Source organism: Rattus rattus, chromosome 1 (assembly GCF_011064425.1).
Source record: "Rattus rattus isolate New Zealand chromosome 1, Rrattus_CSIRO_v1, whole genome shotgun sequence".
Classification (NCBI taxonomy): Eukaryota; Metazoa; Chordata; class Mammalia; order Rodentia; family Muridae; genus Rattus; species Rattus rattus.
In genome coordinates this window covers 16,665,968-16,678,285 of record NC_046154.1, presented here as the reverse complement: position 1 = coordinate 16,678,285, position 12,318 = coordinate 16,665,968, and the positions used below count along the sequence as shown (strand labels likewise).

At 56.1% G+C, this 12,318-nt stretch overlaps 1 protein-coding gene across 1 annotated transcript in view; it reads right to left on the bottom strand.

The window, feature by feature from the left end:
- The window catches only part of Spen (spen family transcriptional repressor), a 70,014-nt gene continuing 57,696 nt past the window's right edge, over window positions 1-12,318 (bottom strand). The window contains exons 11-15 of the mRNA XM_032895153.1: window positions 3,206-11,279; window positions 2,222-2,722; window positions 1,901-2,095; window positions 1,507-1,665; window positions 1-1,171 (exon numbers count right to left, since the gene is read on the bottom strand). Coding sequence (XP_032751044.1) covers window positions 1,040-1,171; window positions 1,507-1,665; window positions 1,901-2,095; window positions 2,222-2,722; window positions 3,206-11,279 — 9,061 coding nt within the window. The 3' untranslated portion in view covers window positions 1-1,039. The remainder of the gene's footprint in view (window positions 1,172-1,506; window positions 1,666-1,900; window positions 2,096-2,221; window positions 2,723-3,205; window positions 11,280-12,318) is intronic.

The following is a 12,318-nucleotide window of genomic DNA, read 5'->3' as shown; positions in this document are numbered from 1 at the left end:
GTGTTTTGTATTTTTTAATAAAGTTTGTAATCCAATGGACACACAGAACAAAACTGCGCTGAGGAAAACAGTTTCATAAATTAATAAGTGTTAGGAGTCAGGGAGAGGTCCGGTCACAGGAGAGGGAGTGGAGTGGCCAGGTCTTTGTACAGGTGCTGTGACACTTCCATGTTGCAGGAGCAGGACCCGTGCAGTGACGACGCACTTATACAAATGAGTGACGGTACAAAGTCTGAGTATGAAAATAAGATTTTCTTTGAAAACACATTTTTGGCACAGATTAAAAAAAATGTATGTCAGGGAAATTTGATTTAAGTCAGTATTATATATATTTATATATATTATATATTTATATATACACACCCCAAGTTCTGCACATCCGACCAAGAAAGAAAATCCTTCTGTTCGCTTTTACTCAACTGTAAACTGTACATCCGGTGAGCTGAAGGTGGCGGCGGCGGCGGCGGCAGGAGAATTAAGAAAGATGGCATGTCTGATGAGCAGGGTAAGGGAGGAGGAGGGGATGGGGCAAAAACCCAATGAAATGTTCCTGACCCCAAGGTTTCAGCACAAGTCCCAAGTCCTGCATGAGTCCACGGCGTGCTCACGTACACGGCCAGAGCATCGCTGCCCGTGTTGACTTGCGAGTCACTAACTTAGTGCAAAGGCTGATCCATTCTGTTTAACAAAACAGAAGAATTCCCACAGCCCGGTTCCTTTTCTCCAGGTGAGGAGAGAAACCCAGCCCCTAAGGTTTCTGCGAGTCCATGGGTCGGTGGTCTGTCCTGGGCGAGAATTTCATGTAAACATACAAGCAGCACCACCCCCAGAGGAGGTCGATCCATAGAGCTGGGCGGGCACGAGGGCGAGGGCAGCTGGTGGCGCCTGGCAGTCTGCCCCTCAGCAGCTTCCCCTCTGCCTGGCTGGGTTGTCCATGGTTCTGTCCTGTGTTCATTTTTTTTTGTTTTTTTTTTTTTGTTTTTTTTGTTTTGCAGCAGAGCCTCAGGAAAACGCCCTGAGGTGGCGACCATTCAGAGCCTCACACTGAGGCAATGACAATCATGAGGTGGGGAGAGATGTTGGAGATGCTGGCAAGGAGGTCAGGGGCCAGCCGGGAGAGGTGGCTCTCGGAGAACTCACAGGGTGGGAAGATCTGCAGCACATAGGCGGGCTGGGGAAGGAGAGAGAGAGTGGGAACCACGTCTTCCGTGACCCTCCCACCCCGTTTGTGCCTGATAGGCAGGGCATCAGGGCTTGGTGCTATGTCACCAGCTCTACAGTTCAAGGTGTACACTACCCCTCCTCCCTCAGCTGTCCCCTAGCTCCCCTCTCCAGGATGGGCAGTTGGTGGCCATTACCCATGTTACTTACATGCCCACCTCCTCTAGCAACTCCTGGGGTATACTGGTTAGTACGAGAATTATCCACCCTACCTGGTGGACCAGCCCTCCTGCCCTGCCCTAAACCGGTCCTACTTGGGGGGGTAGGGTAGGACAATGGACCAACCTGATTGGAGCCAGGGTTGGGGACATTGATAATCCCTGCTGCTTGCTTGGCCTGCAGGTAAGTGATAAAGGCAGCCTTGAGGGACTCGGTCTGGCTTACGACATCCTCCTGGTCACGGCCACAGGGCAGAGCCAGCAACAGGCAGTAGTCTGTTTCCACCTGCAGCAAAGGGGAATGGTTAGGGATCTCCTGACTAGCCAAGATGCTCTAAGATGGCTGTCACAACACGTGTGTGCCCTGAGAGCGCGTGCGTGCGTGCGCTCTCGAGGTCCTGAGGTCTCTCTACCCAAGCAGAGCTGCTCTCTCACTGTCTGCTTCCAGAGTTGTCGCTGCTGTGTCTTCTTGTCCCTCCCTCCCTGTGAAGTGCATGGGTGTTTACCCGGCCCACACTTACTGTCATCCTCCTGGCGACCCCTTCCAGTTGCGAGGCCTCCAGTCGCATCCTTTGGGCGATCCTCAGCGGGGGGCCGCCTTCAGAGAGGGGCAGGGAGCGGTGAGCCAGGACGTTGTTGCCAGAGACAAAGTGGAGCTGCACAGCAGCCGTGTCGTTCTTGAGGGCCAGCAGGCCCTGCCACACAATGGGGTACTTCTGCTTAGCAGGACAAACAAGAGAAACAGGGTCACGGCTTGTCCAGCATGGCCCTCAGCAGCCTGCTGGTCTGCGCTAAAACTTAGAACCAGGTCAGCACGTCTTGAGCAGCCTCCGCCATCTTACCTTCAGAAGCTGGACCATATCCACGGGCCTTTGTGGTGTCCCGTGTGGAGCAGAGTCTTGCTTTGGGGCTGGCTGGGCTTCAGCATGAGGCAGAGCCAGTCCGGGTGGGGTGCTCGTGCCTGAGTTTACAGGGACAAACAATGGCTGCTTTGGGGCAGCCTGAGAGGCAAGAGGGGTTGGGAGGTCCGGCTTCATGGTGACTGACACGGGGGAGGGGTGGGCTGGTTGGGGGGTTTCCACCGATGCCCTCTGAACCTGAGCATGTGGCTCAGATGGCCTGTTTGTGGGGATGGCTGGGAGGCGAGTCTGCTCTACCCCTCCTGTCTGCGTCCCCTTGGCTTCTTGGGAGACCTGAGGAATCTTGCCACTCGGTGGCTGGGCAGGCTGGCTGAGTTGGGAGGGCTGGCAGGGTGGGGCAGGTGGTACAGGCTGTGTGGACTGCGTAGATGGGGCAGGCTGTGCAGGCTGCGTAGACTGCAAGGGCTCACTTTCAGGGGGGCCCTGGAGTTGGGAAGAAGACAAAGGGACAGTCAGAACTGGCTGTACAAAAGCCCCTGCTCCCAACAAGAGCTCAGTGGGCCCAGAGAGAGGCACCTGTGTCTCACGGGTAGTGGAGCTCACCTCACGTAAGAAGCCACCGAACATACTTCTCACCCTACAGGTAGGAGCCCTTGCACAAAGTATCTGCCCATATCAAGAACTGGCCCATTCCCCACCTCGACTGTCCCCCTGCCTTTCTAAGGTCTATTTACTTCATGTTCCCGAGTACACTGTTCCTATCTTCAGACACTACCAGCAGAGCACCTCGGATCCCATTACAGAGGGTTGTGAGCCGTCATGTGGTTGCTGGGATTTGAACTCAGAACCTCTGGAAGAGCAGTAGTGCTCTTAACTGCTGAGTCATCTCTCCTGTCCCCCAAACTTACTTTATTGGGATCTGCCTGTCTTTTAAAACTACAGTGCCCCCGAACCTGGCTTCCTCACCTGGGCCGAGGTCTTGGTCCTGGAGGGTAGGTTGATGGAGGAGGCGACAGGAAACTGAGTATGTGTGAGCTGAGCAGGGGCATGGTAGGTACGGATGTCGCCATACCTATACTCTTGGAACAGCTCCCCGCTGGAGTGCACAATCTGCACCCCGTGGGTTACCACCACAGGCGGGGTCAGAGGCAGCCCCTGAAGCTGGCTGCTGGGGGTGACTGTGAGAATGCGGGCCTCACCATGAGGGGGCGGGGCAGGGGTCGGGACAGGGACAGGGACAGGGACCGGGACGGGGGCTGGAGCTGGGACTGCTTTGGCATCTGAAGTCTTAACCACTTCTTTCACCAGTTGCTGAGGGGCCTTGCTGGCTGGTGGCACCTTCACCACGCCCTCTGTGGCCCTGGGCTGTTCACTGACAGCAGTCACATGTGGATGCACCATGATCCGGACGTCCCGGGGCACGGTGTACGGGTGTAACCGGTACTCGGACTGCATGACCAGCACTTCTGACTGCACAGGGGCTGCAGCTCGAGCCACAGGGAGGTGGTAGTGAACTTCTTCCTCGGGAGGGTGCTGTGTGGCCAGCGCGGGCACAGCAGTTGTGGCTGGCTGGGGCGTGCTCACACGCTGTGGGGCCCTTGCTTCTATCTGTTGGGGCTGCAGAGGGGCCCGAGGAGAGTGCAGGGTCTCTGGGCGGATGCTGTAGGTGATGCTGGGCAAGGTGGGTGTGCTCATTCTCACCTCACCTTGGGACAGGTGACCGAGAGACACGGTCTGAGTGATGCTGTGGGGGGGCATGATGACAGACTGCTCTGGGTGTATGCTGGAGATGAACTGCGGCACCGGAATGCCTGCAGCCAGCATGACAGTTGCATTGGTGGAAAGCGCTGTGGATGTCGTGCTGCTGGGATGGCAGGCCCTTGGGAATGGGCCTGGTGTAGGCCCAGCGGGTCGAGGAGAATGAGTATCTGGTTTTGTGGTTGCCAAGTGGGCAATGGTTCGATCTGCTGGGTTGCTGGGTCCGGAAGGAACATGGTTCACTTCGGCCGGCAGTTTGCTGGGCAGGGCAGGGGGGTGGTGGGGAGTGAGGGTGGGCCCCAGGTTAGCCGGCTGAAGGACCTTGGTCTCTATTTTCAGAGTGACAGGGTCAGCAAGTTTCTTGTTAGTGGTGACGATGCTTGGGGTGAGGACAAGCTGGTTGTGAACCAGCACTGGGGGTGTGTTGATGCCCTGGGTGAGAACCTTCACTGTGCCCCCCTGGGTGACAGGGGTGGACACGGAGAGGTGAATGGGCTCGGGCTTCTCCAAGGATGGACGGTCGGTCTTCACAGAGGAGATCACGGGAGAGGCATTGTATGTCTGGGCAGTCAGGACCAGGGTGGAGTGGGCAGCCACGTTTGCAAAGGCAGAAGGGGTCTGAGGGCCTTTGGGTGCAGCCTGGGTCGGGGTGACGGAGTCCGCTTTCACCTGGGACTTCGATACTGACTGCTGGAACTCGATGTCCATTGCACTGGCCGGAGGGATCTGGCTGATCTTAGCACTGATGCGCTGAGGGCCTTCCGTCTTCTGTCCTGAGTAGCTCAGGAGCACGACCCCTTCTGAAGTATTCACACGCAGCCCTGCGCCAGAGCCTGTGTCTGCTGGGCGGTCATCGATGACGGACATGGACCCAGGGTGGAAGCGGCTGTTCTCGTTGCTGCTTGACCTCTGCTTGCCCTTTGCTGCTGGGGCAGGCACTGCACCCGACATGGCTGCTGTGCCTGTAGTGGCAGTCACACCACAGGCAGCAGTCACGGTACCAGGGGCAGCGCTCACTGTGCCCACCGTGGCGCTCACTGGAGTGGTCAGGACGTTGACAGGCCCGGTGAGGACATTCACGGGCCCCTTTAGGAGATTCACAGGCCCAGCAGGGGTGCTCACCAAACCTTTCAGGGTGGCTACGGAGCCCTTCACAGGCCCCTTTAAGGCATTCACTGGGACCAGAGAGACATTCACCAGGCCGGTCAGGGCGCTCACCAGGCCGGTCAGGGTCTGCGGAGCCGGCTTTGCCAACGTTATCTTCTGTGAGTTCTCCAGGTCGATGCTAACAGGCATCCGGCTAATAACAGATGTGATTTTAGGGGCGATGACAGGGGCCACCTTCTCTTTGTCAGCAGTGACTGGAACCTCTGAGGCCTGTGTGTCGGCATGTGATACTGCGGCTGCTAACTTCTCTTCTGAGGGAGGGCGCTTAGGTTCACAGGGAGGGGCTGGCGCCTCCTGCAGACAAGGGGCGCTCACAGGCTCTGCAATGGCTGCAGTGACACTTGTGGAAGTAACGCCTGTGGCAGACACGTACTTGGGGTCCATGAGGATCTTCCTCAGTGTACTGGAGCTGGTGTCTACGTCAGAAGCCTTTGTGTCTGGGGGAAGAGCCGGTGAGGGGGCGGACTGAGCCCGAGGCTCTTCCTGTCTTGTGATCCACTCTGTCACCTTAGGAGGGGGACTCTGATGTGGGACTCCCCCAGGGATGACAGGAGGTGGGAGCTTTGCTATGGTCACTAAAGGAATTGTGGGTGGAGGTATGCTTGAGTCACTGGGTGGGGTCACTGGATCACTTTCGATGATTGAATGCACCTTGAACCTGGCTTGGGGTTCATCATCCACCAGTGCTGGCTGTGAAAGGGGGGGCAGGTCAGGGGGGGCAGGGGTTTTGCATGGAGTCTTTTCTTCAACACTGTTTTCCTGGGACAGACTCTCAGCAGGTGGGGTCTTGCTGGGGTCAGAAGTGCACTCCCCGAGAGGGGAGTGAGGCTTCTCACTCTGCTTTTCTTCCTGGGGCTCTTCTGGGGGTGCTGCTGCCACCACCACCTCAGCCTCGGCATCAGCCTCGGCATCAGCAGCAGCAGCAGCAGCAGCAGGGCTCTCACTTTGTGCCTGCTCAGCCTCAGAGGCACGAGTCTCTGTGGCAGCGGCCACTTTCTTGTTGGCGTTCCTTTTCCGGCGTGATCGAGTCGTCTTTTGGCGTCCTTTGTCTTTCCGGGGAGGAGTGACTGCCACTTTAGCCTCCTTGGCTTCCTGCACAGAGTCACTGCTATTTCCTCTGGCTTCCTTGGTGTCTGCAGAGCCTGCTGGTGGGTCCGAGGCACTGGCTTGTTGGGCAGAAGACTCTGTTGCTGCCTCTGTCTCCAAGGTTCCTGGTGTGGCCTCGTGGGGCCCTGGCTCCATTCCTTCCTGGAGATGTGTCTGAGATCCTGGGGGGACAGAGGGAGAAGCAGAGAAGTGTTCTGGCTCTCCAGAGCTGTCGCTGATGATGGAGCCAATGGCCGCAGCCAATTCAGTTTCGCTTGCCTGGTGTGCCGGCTTGTGGCCATCCTCAGCGGCGGGCTCTTCAGACGAGGCTGTGGCTGTGCCCTTGTCAGCTGCGGCAGCTGAGGGCTCGGCCAGCTTTGCAATGTTCTCCACAGCCTGCTGCAGCTCCATCTGCTTGGTTAGCTGCGTGGCTTCTGGGGACACCGTGGAGGCAGACACACTTTCCTTCTCTGCTTCCCTGTCAGGGTCGGCTGGGCCGTCTGCCAGCTGAGGGGAGACGCCACTTCCCTTGAGGGGGCTCTTGTTTTTCTCAGGGGAGGCGGCCACAGGCCCGGCCTCCTTGTCTGCTGCCTGCCCCGCTGCTCTGGTGGCCATCTCCAGGCTTTTCAGATGTGCAGCTCTGTCCATCCCTGACCTGGTGCTACGAGCACGGCCTCTCTTTGATTTGTAGGTTTTCTCTGGAGGTTTTCTCTCTACCTCAACTGGGAAGATGTCAGGCCCGTCCTTGTCTGTGCTGGGGTCTTTCCTGTCGCGCCTTGTCTCACTTGCTGCTTCTCTATCGCCCCTGGCCTTAGCGTTCCCTTCTCTCGTGCTCACCTGGGCAGTGGCCTCAGCAGCCTCAACCCTGTGCTCGTTCCGCCCCCTTTTCCCTTGGGGCCCACCTGGAGCTGCCAATTTTTGAGACCTGGGAGACCTCCGCCCCTCAGCAGGCCTGGGTGTGTCTGCTGGCTCTTTTCTTTCCTGCTCACCGCCCTCTTCGACACGCCGGCGTGTTTTAGGAGGCCTTCCCCTCCGAGGGGTGGCGGGAACTACCACAGCCTCCTGCTGCAGCTCCCGCTCCAATCTCTTCCTGGTCACTCTGGGTTGCTCAGTAGGCTCTTTGGCTGGAGACCGGCTTTCGTGGTCACCCATGGTGGCGTAAACACTCCTTACATTTCGGCGCCTGGTTCTGCTGAGAGGCAAGCTAGGCTCAGGGTGCTCTGTGTCCCCCCCAGAGCTTTTAGACGCAGTCCTCGTGACCTTGTCTGCCTCCATCTTGAGTTCTAACAGCTTCTGTGCTTCTCCACGAGGAGAGCTGGACCGCTTCATCTTCTCCCGGTCTATCCTCTCGCTCTTCCTGGTGACAGGCTTCTCCACGATGCTTGTGGCAGCTGCCTGGACTGATGTCTTGGAACGCTTGCTTTTGGTCGTCCTCCGGTCTTTTGTTGTGACTGGAGGATTGGCTTCCACGTCCTCAGAAGCTGGGGGCTGAGCTTCAGGCCCGACTCCACCCTTCTCGGTGGCGTCAGGTTCAATGCTTGGAGCTGTTTCTGGCCTCTCCACTTTAGGCTCTTCAGCTTCTTCTCCCCTCGGAGCCAGTTTTGAAGGGGGCTGGGGACTGCTGGGTTTTGGGTCTGCACTGCTCTCTACCTGGGAAACTGTGGTTCCGGGAGTCAGAGGCTCGGCGTCCACACAAGGGACAGCGTCAGTAGTTGTGCTTTCTGGAGGAGCGGAGGCTACCACAGCAGTGCTGTCACGGCTGTCCTCTCCAGGGGATGAGTCCACCTGCTTGCGCTGTTCCACGGATTCAGAAGGCGGCTCAGACACAAGCTTTGTTTCTTCCAAGACAGGAGTGGGCTCCTCGGGCCTCTCTCCTGCCAGTGAAGGAGCCTCTGATGTTTCCTCAGCCTTCTCTGCTGCTGCTGCTGCTGCTGCTGGTGGCGGTGGTGGTTCTGGCGTCACAGCGGTGATGGCAGGAAGTGCAGCGGAAACAGGTGCTTTGGGTTCCGGCTCTTTAGTCTCAGTAGTGGGTTCTGGAGTCTTGGGAGTCTCTGGACCCTCCTGTTTCTCAGCCTCTTTGGGCTTCTGGTCCTTCTCCTTCTCCTTCTGCTGCATCCGAGTGAGCTCCATGAATCTGCTATGGAACAGAACCACTGGCTCCTGGACTGAGTCACTCGTGCTGTTCGCACCCTCAGATGCCTGCCGGCCGTACAGCCGCCCGGGAGGGAAGTCAGACTCCTCGCTCTTTCTCTCAAGGTGCTGCAGCCGCTTGGAATCTTGTTCAAAGATGGAGCTGTGTAAGAACCGAGAGGCAAATAACTCCTGCCGCTCCTGCTCCTCTTCCCTGTGCTCGTCCTTCTTGTCATCCAGTTTCCCCTCTGAGTCCGTCCTGATTTTCTTCTTCTTCATGTACCAGGATGGAATCGGTCTTGGGGCTGAGTCAACCTTCTCTTTATCTTTGTTGTCTCGAAAATTAGCAAAGCGGGAGCCCCAGTCGAGGAAAGACCAGTTTTCCTCTCGGGAGGACGAGAGGGATTTGGCTCTTTCAAGCAAAGCCTTAGTGTCTGGTGTGATTGTCTTATCCAGTGCAAAAGAATAAAATTTATTTCTTTCTAAAGAACTAGAGAGTCTGTCATCTCGGTCGCGTAGTTTATGGTCTCTGTCCCTCAATAAAAAAGACAGCCGAGGGCTGTCGTAGAAGCTGGACGCTCTGGGTGACTGGGCTCTGTGCTCGGCGTCCTCGTCAGAGTCGGAGGGCACCTCGCCGGGTTCCAGGTCGTGCACACACCTCTTGCGCAGGCTGTCTCTTTTGATTACGCTGTTTGGGAAGCTGACATCAAAGCGGCTGGGGTCCTGTTTCATCTGAGGGTCCCAACGGTTTGGCTCACCTTCAGAACTCAAGACAGACAGCTTTATTTTGGCCATGTCCGCTGCCTGTTCTCTCTTGCCAGAATCATAAGGAGTACATCTGAACGGGTCTTCTCTCACTGCTACATTAGAATAGGGGAGACCTTTGTCATCCACTCTAGGGGACCCTTTCACTGACATTAACCTAGGCGAGCCTATGGGATCATCATCTTCATGAAAGGAGCCGTGGTGGACGCCGGGGGAACAGCTGGTTCTTTCCGAGTCCTCGCTGATCTGCCGTGAACTTCGGTAATTCCTCTCTCTTTTGGTACAGATATCGAAATCCACGTGATCTGTCCTTCGCTTTTTGCTGGGCGGGGAGTCGTCGGTGACATCCTGAGGGGGCTTGCCCACCTCGTGCACAAGGCTGCGCCTTTCATACTCATCCACATCTTTCTTGGGGCTGCCGAACTTCTCAGACTTCGCTATCTCCATCTCCATCTGCTGCTTCCGGCGACTCTGCTCCATCTGCTTTCGGTAGCTCTGCGTGTGATCGATGTCAATGCCAAGTTTCTCCTCAGCATTTACTCCATGAGGCTTCTCCTGGCCTGCTTTGTGCTCCGCTGGATCCTCGAGAAGCCGGCAGTAGTTTTTCCTCACTTCCTCCTTCTCGGGCCCTTGGCTATCCAGGAGCTGCAGCTGTTTGAGCCGAGGTTTTGAGGGCATGACCTTTTTGGGCTGGGCTTCCTGGGTCTCCACAGATCCATGCACTGGTTCTCCCAGGGCTGCGTGGATGTCTGAGCTAGGCCGAGAGCCAGACCCCACAGAGACAGCAGCAGGTTCCTGGCAGTCTTTGGGGCTGAGGGCTGAATTAAGTCTCTCCAGCTTGGTTTTTTTTGACTCCCTTTTAAGGACTTCTTTTCTCACGGGCTTCCTTTCAGACTCTCCTTCCCTCAGCAAAATACCATCCCTCGGTGTGTCAGGCTGCTTCCTTAACAGCGCTCGCGCGTCCTCTGCCTCAGGGCTGGTTTTCCTGACCTCTGGTCTTGGCTTTTCTACTTTCAGGCTGGAATCTGCAAAGCGCCTTTTCCTTGCTTCTAGCTTCTCCAGGTCCAGGGCACTCAGCTCAGGCGCCTGCTCGGGCTTGAGGTGCTTCCTGAGCTTCGGCCTGCCCTCCTTATCCACAACCTCTGCGTGGCCTGAAAAAGCCTTTTCCCTCAGCGCTTTCCCCCTGGCAGCGTCCACCTTAGACGAGTCTGCCTTAGGAGGCTCCACCTGAGAAGCCTGGGATTTCTGGTCCAGCACTGAGGACTTGGCAGTGTCGTGAGCAAGCCTGGCTTTGAGCTTCTCTGGGGGCGGGTGGTCGATGACCTTGCCCTCCTTTTCCTTTACTCGGGTCAGAACCACACAAGGCACCAGCTCCAGGCGGTTCTTGGCTGGCCCCTCCTTGTCAGTCCTGTCTCTGCTCAGTTTGGTGGAAGCCCGTGGCTTCTCGGGGCTCTGCTCTCGGTCGTTCTCCTGCTCTGTTTCTGAAGACTGAGAGCTAGGGGAGTGCACCTTTCCTTTCCGTTTCTGCCTCTCGGGTTTGTCCTTCTCTACTTTCTCCTTGCGGATTACTCGCCTCTCCCTCTCCACCCGCTCAGCGTCAAAAATTCGTTCTTTATCTGTCTTTTCATTTTTTGTATAGCGCTCCAACCGAGCCTTCTCCAGCTTATCGTACCGTGGGGGAGACACCGAGCTGCAGCTTCCACTTCTCTCTGAGGACCGGCGGTACAGTCTCCTCTCAGAGTCACTCGGCAACCTCTCCGAATGTGCAGGAGACACCCCGGGACTCTGTGGGCGACGCAAGTGCACGGGACTCTGACTTCGCTCAATGGGCCTCCGCTCATGGTCACGGTCAGATTCAAATCTCTCCCGTTCTCGCTCCCGCTCTCTCTGCCTATAGCTGTATTCCCGAATGTCTTGTTCATAAGGGTCGCTCCTGTATTCTCTGTACTCTCGAGGGTCATCATAGTATCGGGACTCGTAATACTCTCCTTGGTACGTCTCCCACTCCGAGTAAAGCTCTCTCCCTCGAGCTGGGTAGTCCCTCCTGGAGTCCTCAGGGTAGGCGCCCGGAGTGCGGACATTTTCATAGTATGTCCGGTCTTGACTGTAGTCATAGGATGCTCTTCTCTCCTCTCTGACAAACATGAGAAAGATGACGTTAGCTCCTCTGTCTTCTCACCCTTGCAGCCCCCACCTCCACAATCCCAGCCCTCAAGACACAGAAGTAGGAGGAGGGCACTGAGACCTGGCTCAACTGTACAAGTTGCAGAACGGCCTACAGTGCACAGTCAAACTCTTACACCAGGATCTCGGGAATCCTCAGTGTTTACTTAGTCACTTGGCCAACCGCAGGTGCCAAGCCAAATGAAACCGTGAGGATTTAAGGCTGGCCGCCTAAATAAAATTCCCATGTTTTCATTAAGCTCTGGCCTGCAACTCACTCTGTAGGCCAGGCTGGCTTCCAAGTCACAGAGACCTCCTGCTTCTGCCTCTGAGGTGCTGAGATTAAGGGAACAGTGCTGTAGCACTGACACTGACAGTTATACAAAAACTCAACATCACAAATAAATGGCACATGCTGGTCATGTAAGTTCCCAAAGAGTGTCTCACAGCTGCCTACAACTCTAGTTCCAGGGATCAGATGCCTCCTTCTGATTTCCTTGGGCACCAGAGATATCTGGTGCACAGACTAAAATGCAGGTAAAACACTCGGTGCATAAAATAAAGGAACATGCAGGCAGATCTCTGGGTGTCGGAGGCCAGCCTGGTCCACAAAGCAAATTCTAGGCCACCGAGATTATATAGTGAGATCCTATCCCCCCAAAACAACAATAAAAAATAAATGTTTGTTGGTGGTGGTTTTGTTTTTTCAAGACAGGGTTTCTCTGTGTAGCCCTGGCTGTCCTGGAATTCACTCTATAGATCAGGCTGGCCTCAAACTCACAGAGATCTGCCTGCCTCTGCCTCCCGAGTGATTGTATGTTAAAACAGTATTTTCTCTCCCCCCACCCACCCCTCTCTCTCTAATATATGCTTCACAGCTAAATATGACTGAGCAGTTAAAAGCATTTGTTCTGGGGCTGGAGAGATGGCTCAGCGGTTAAGAGCCCCGACTGCTCTTCCTGAGGCCCTGAGTTCAATTCCCAACAACCACATGGTGGCTCACAACCATT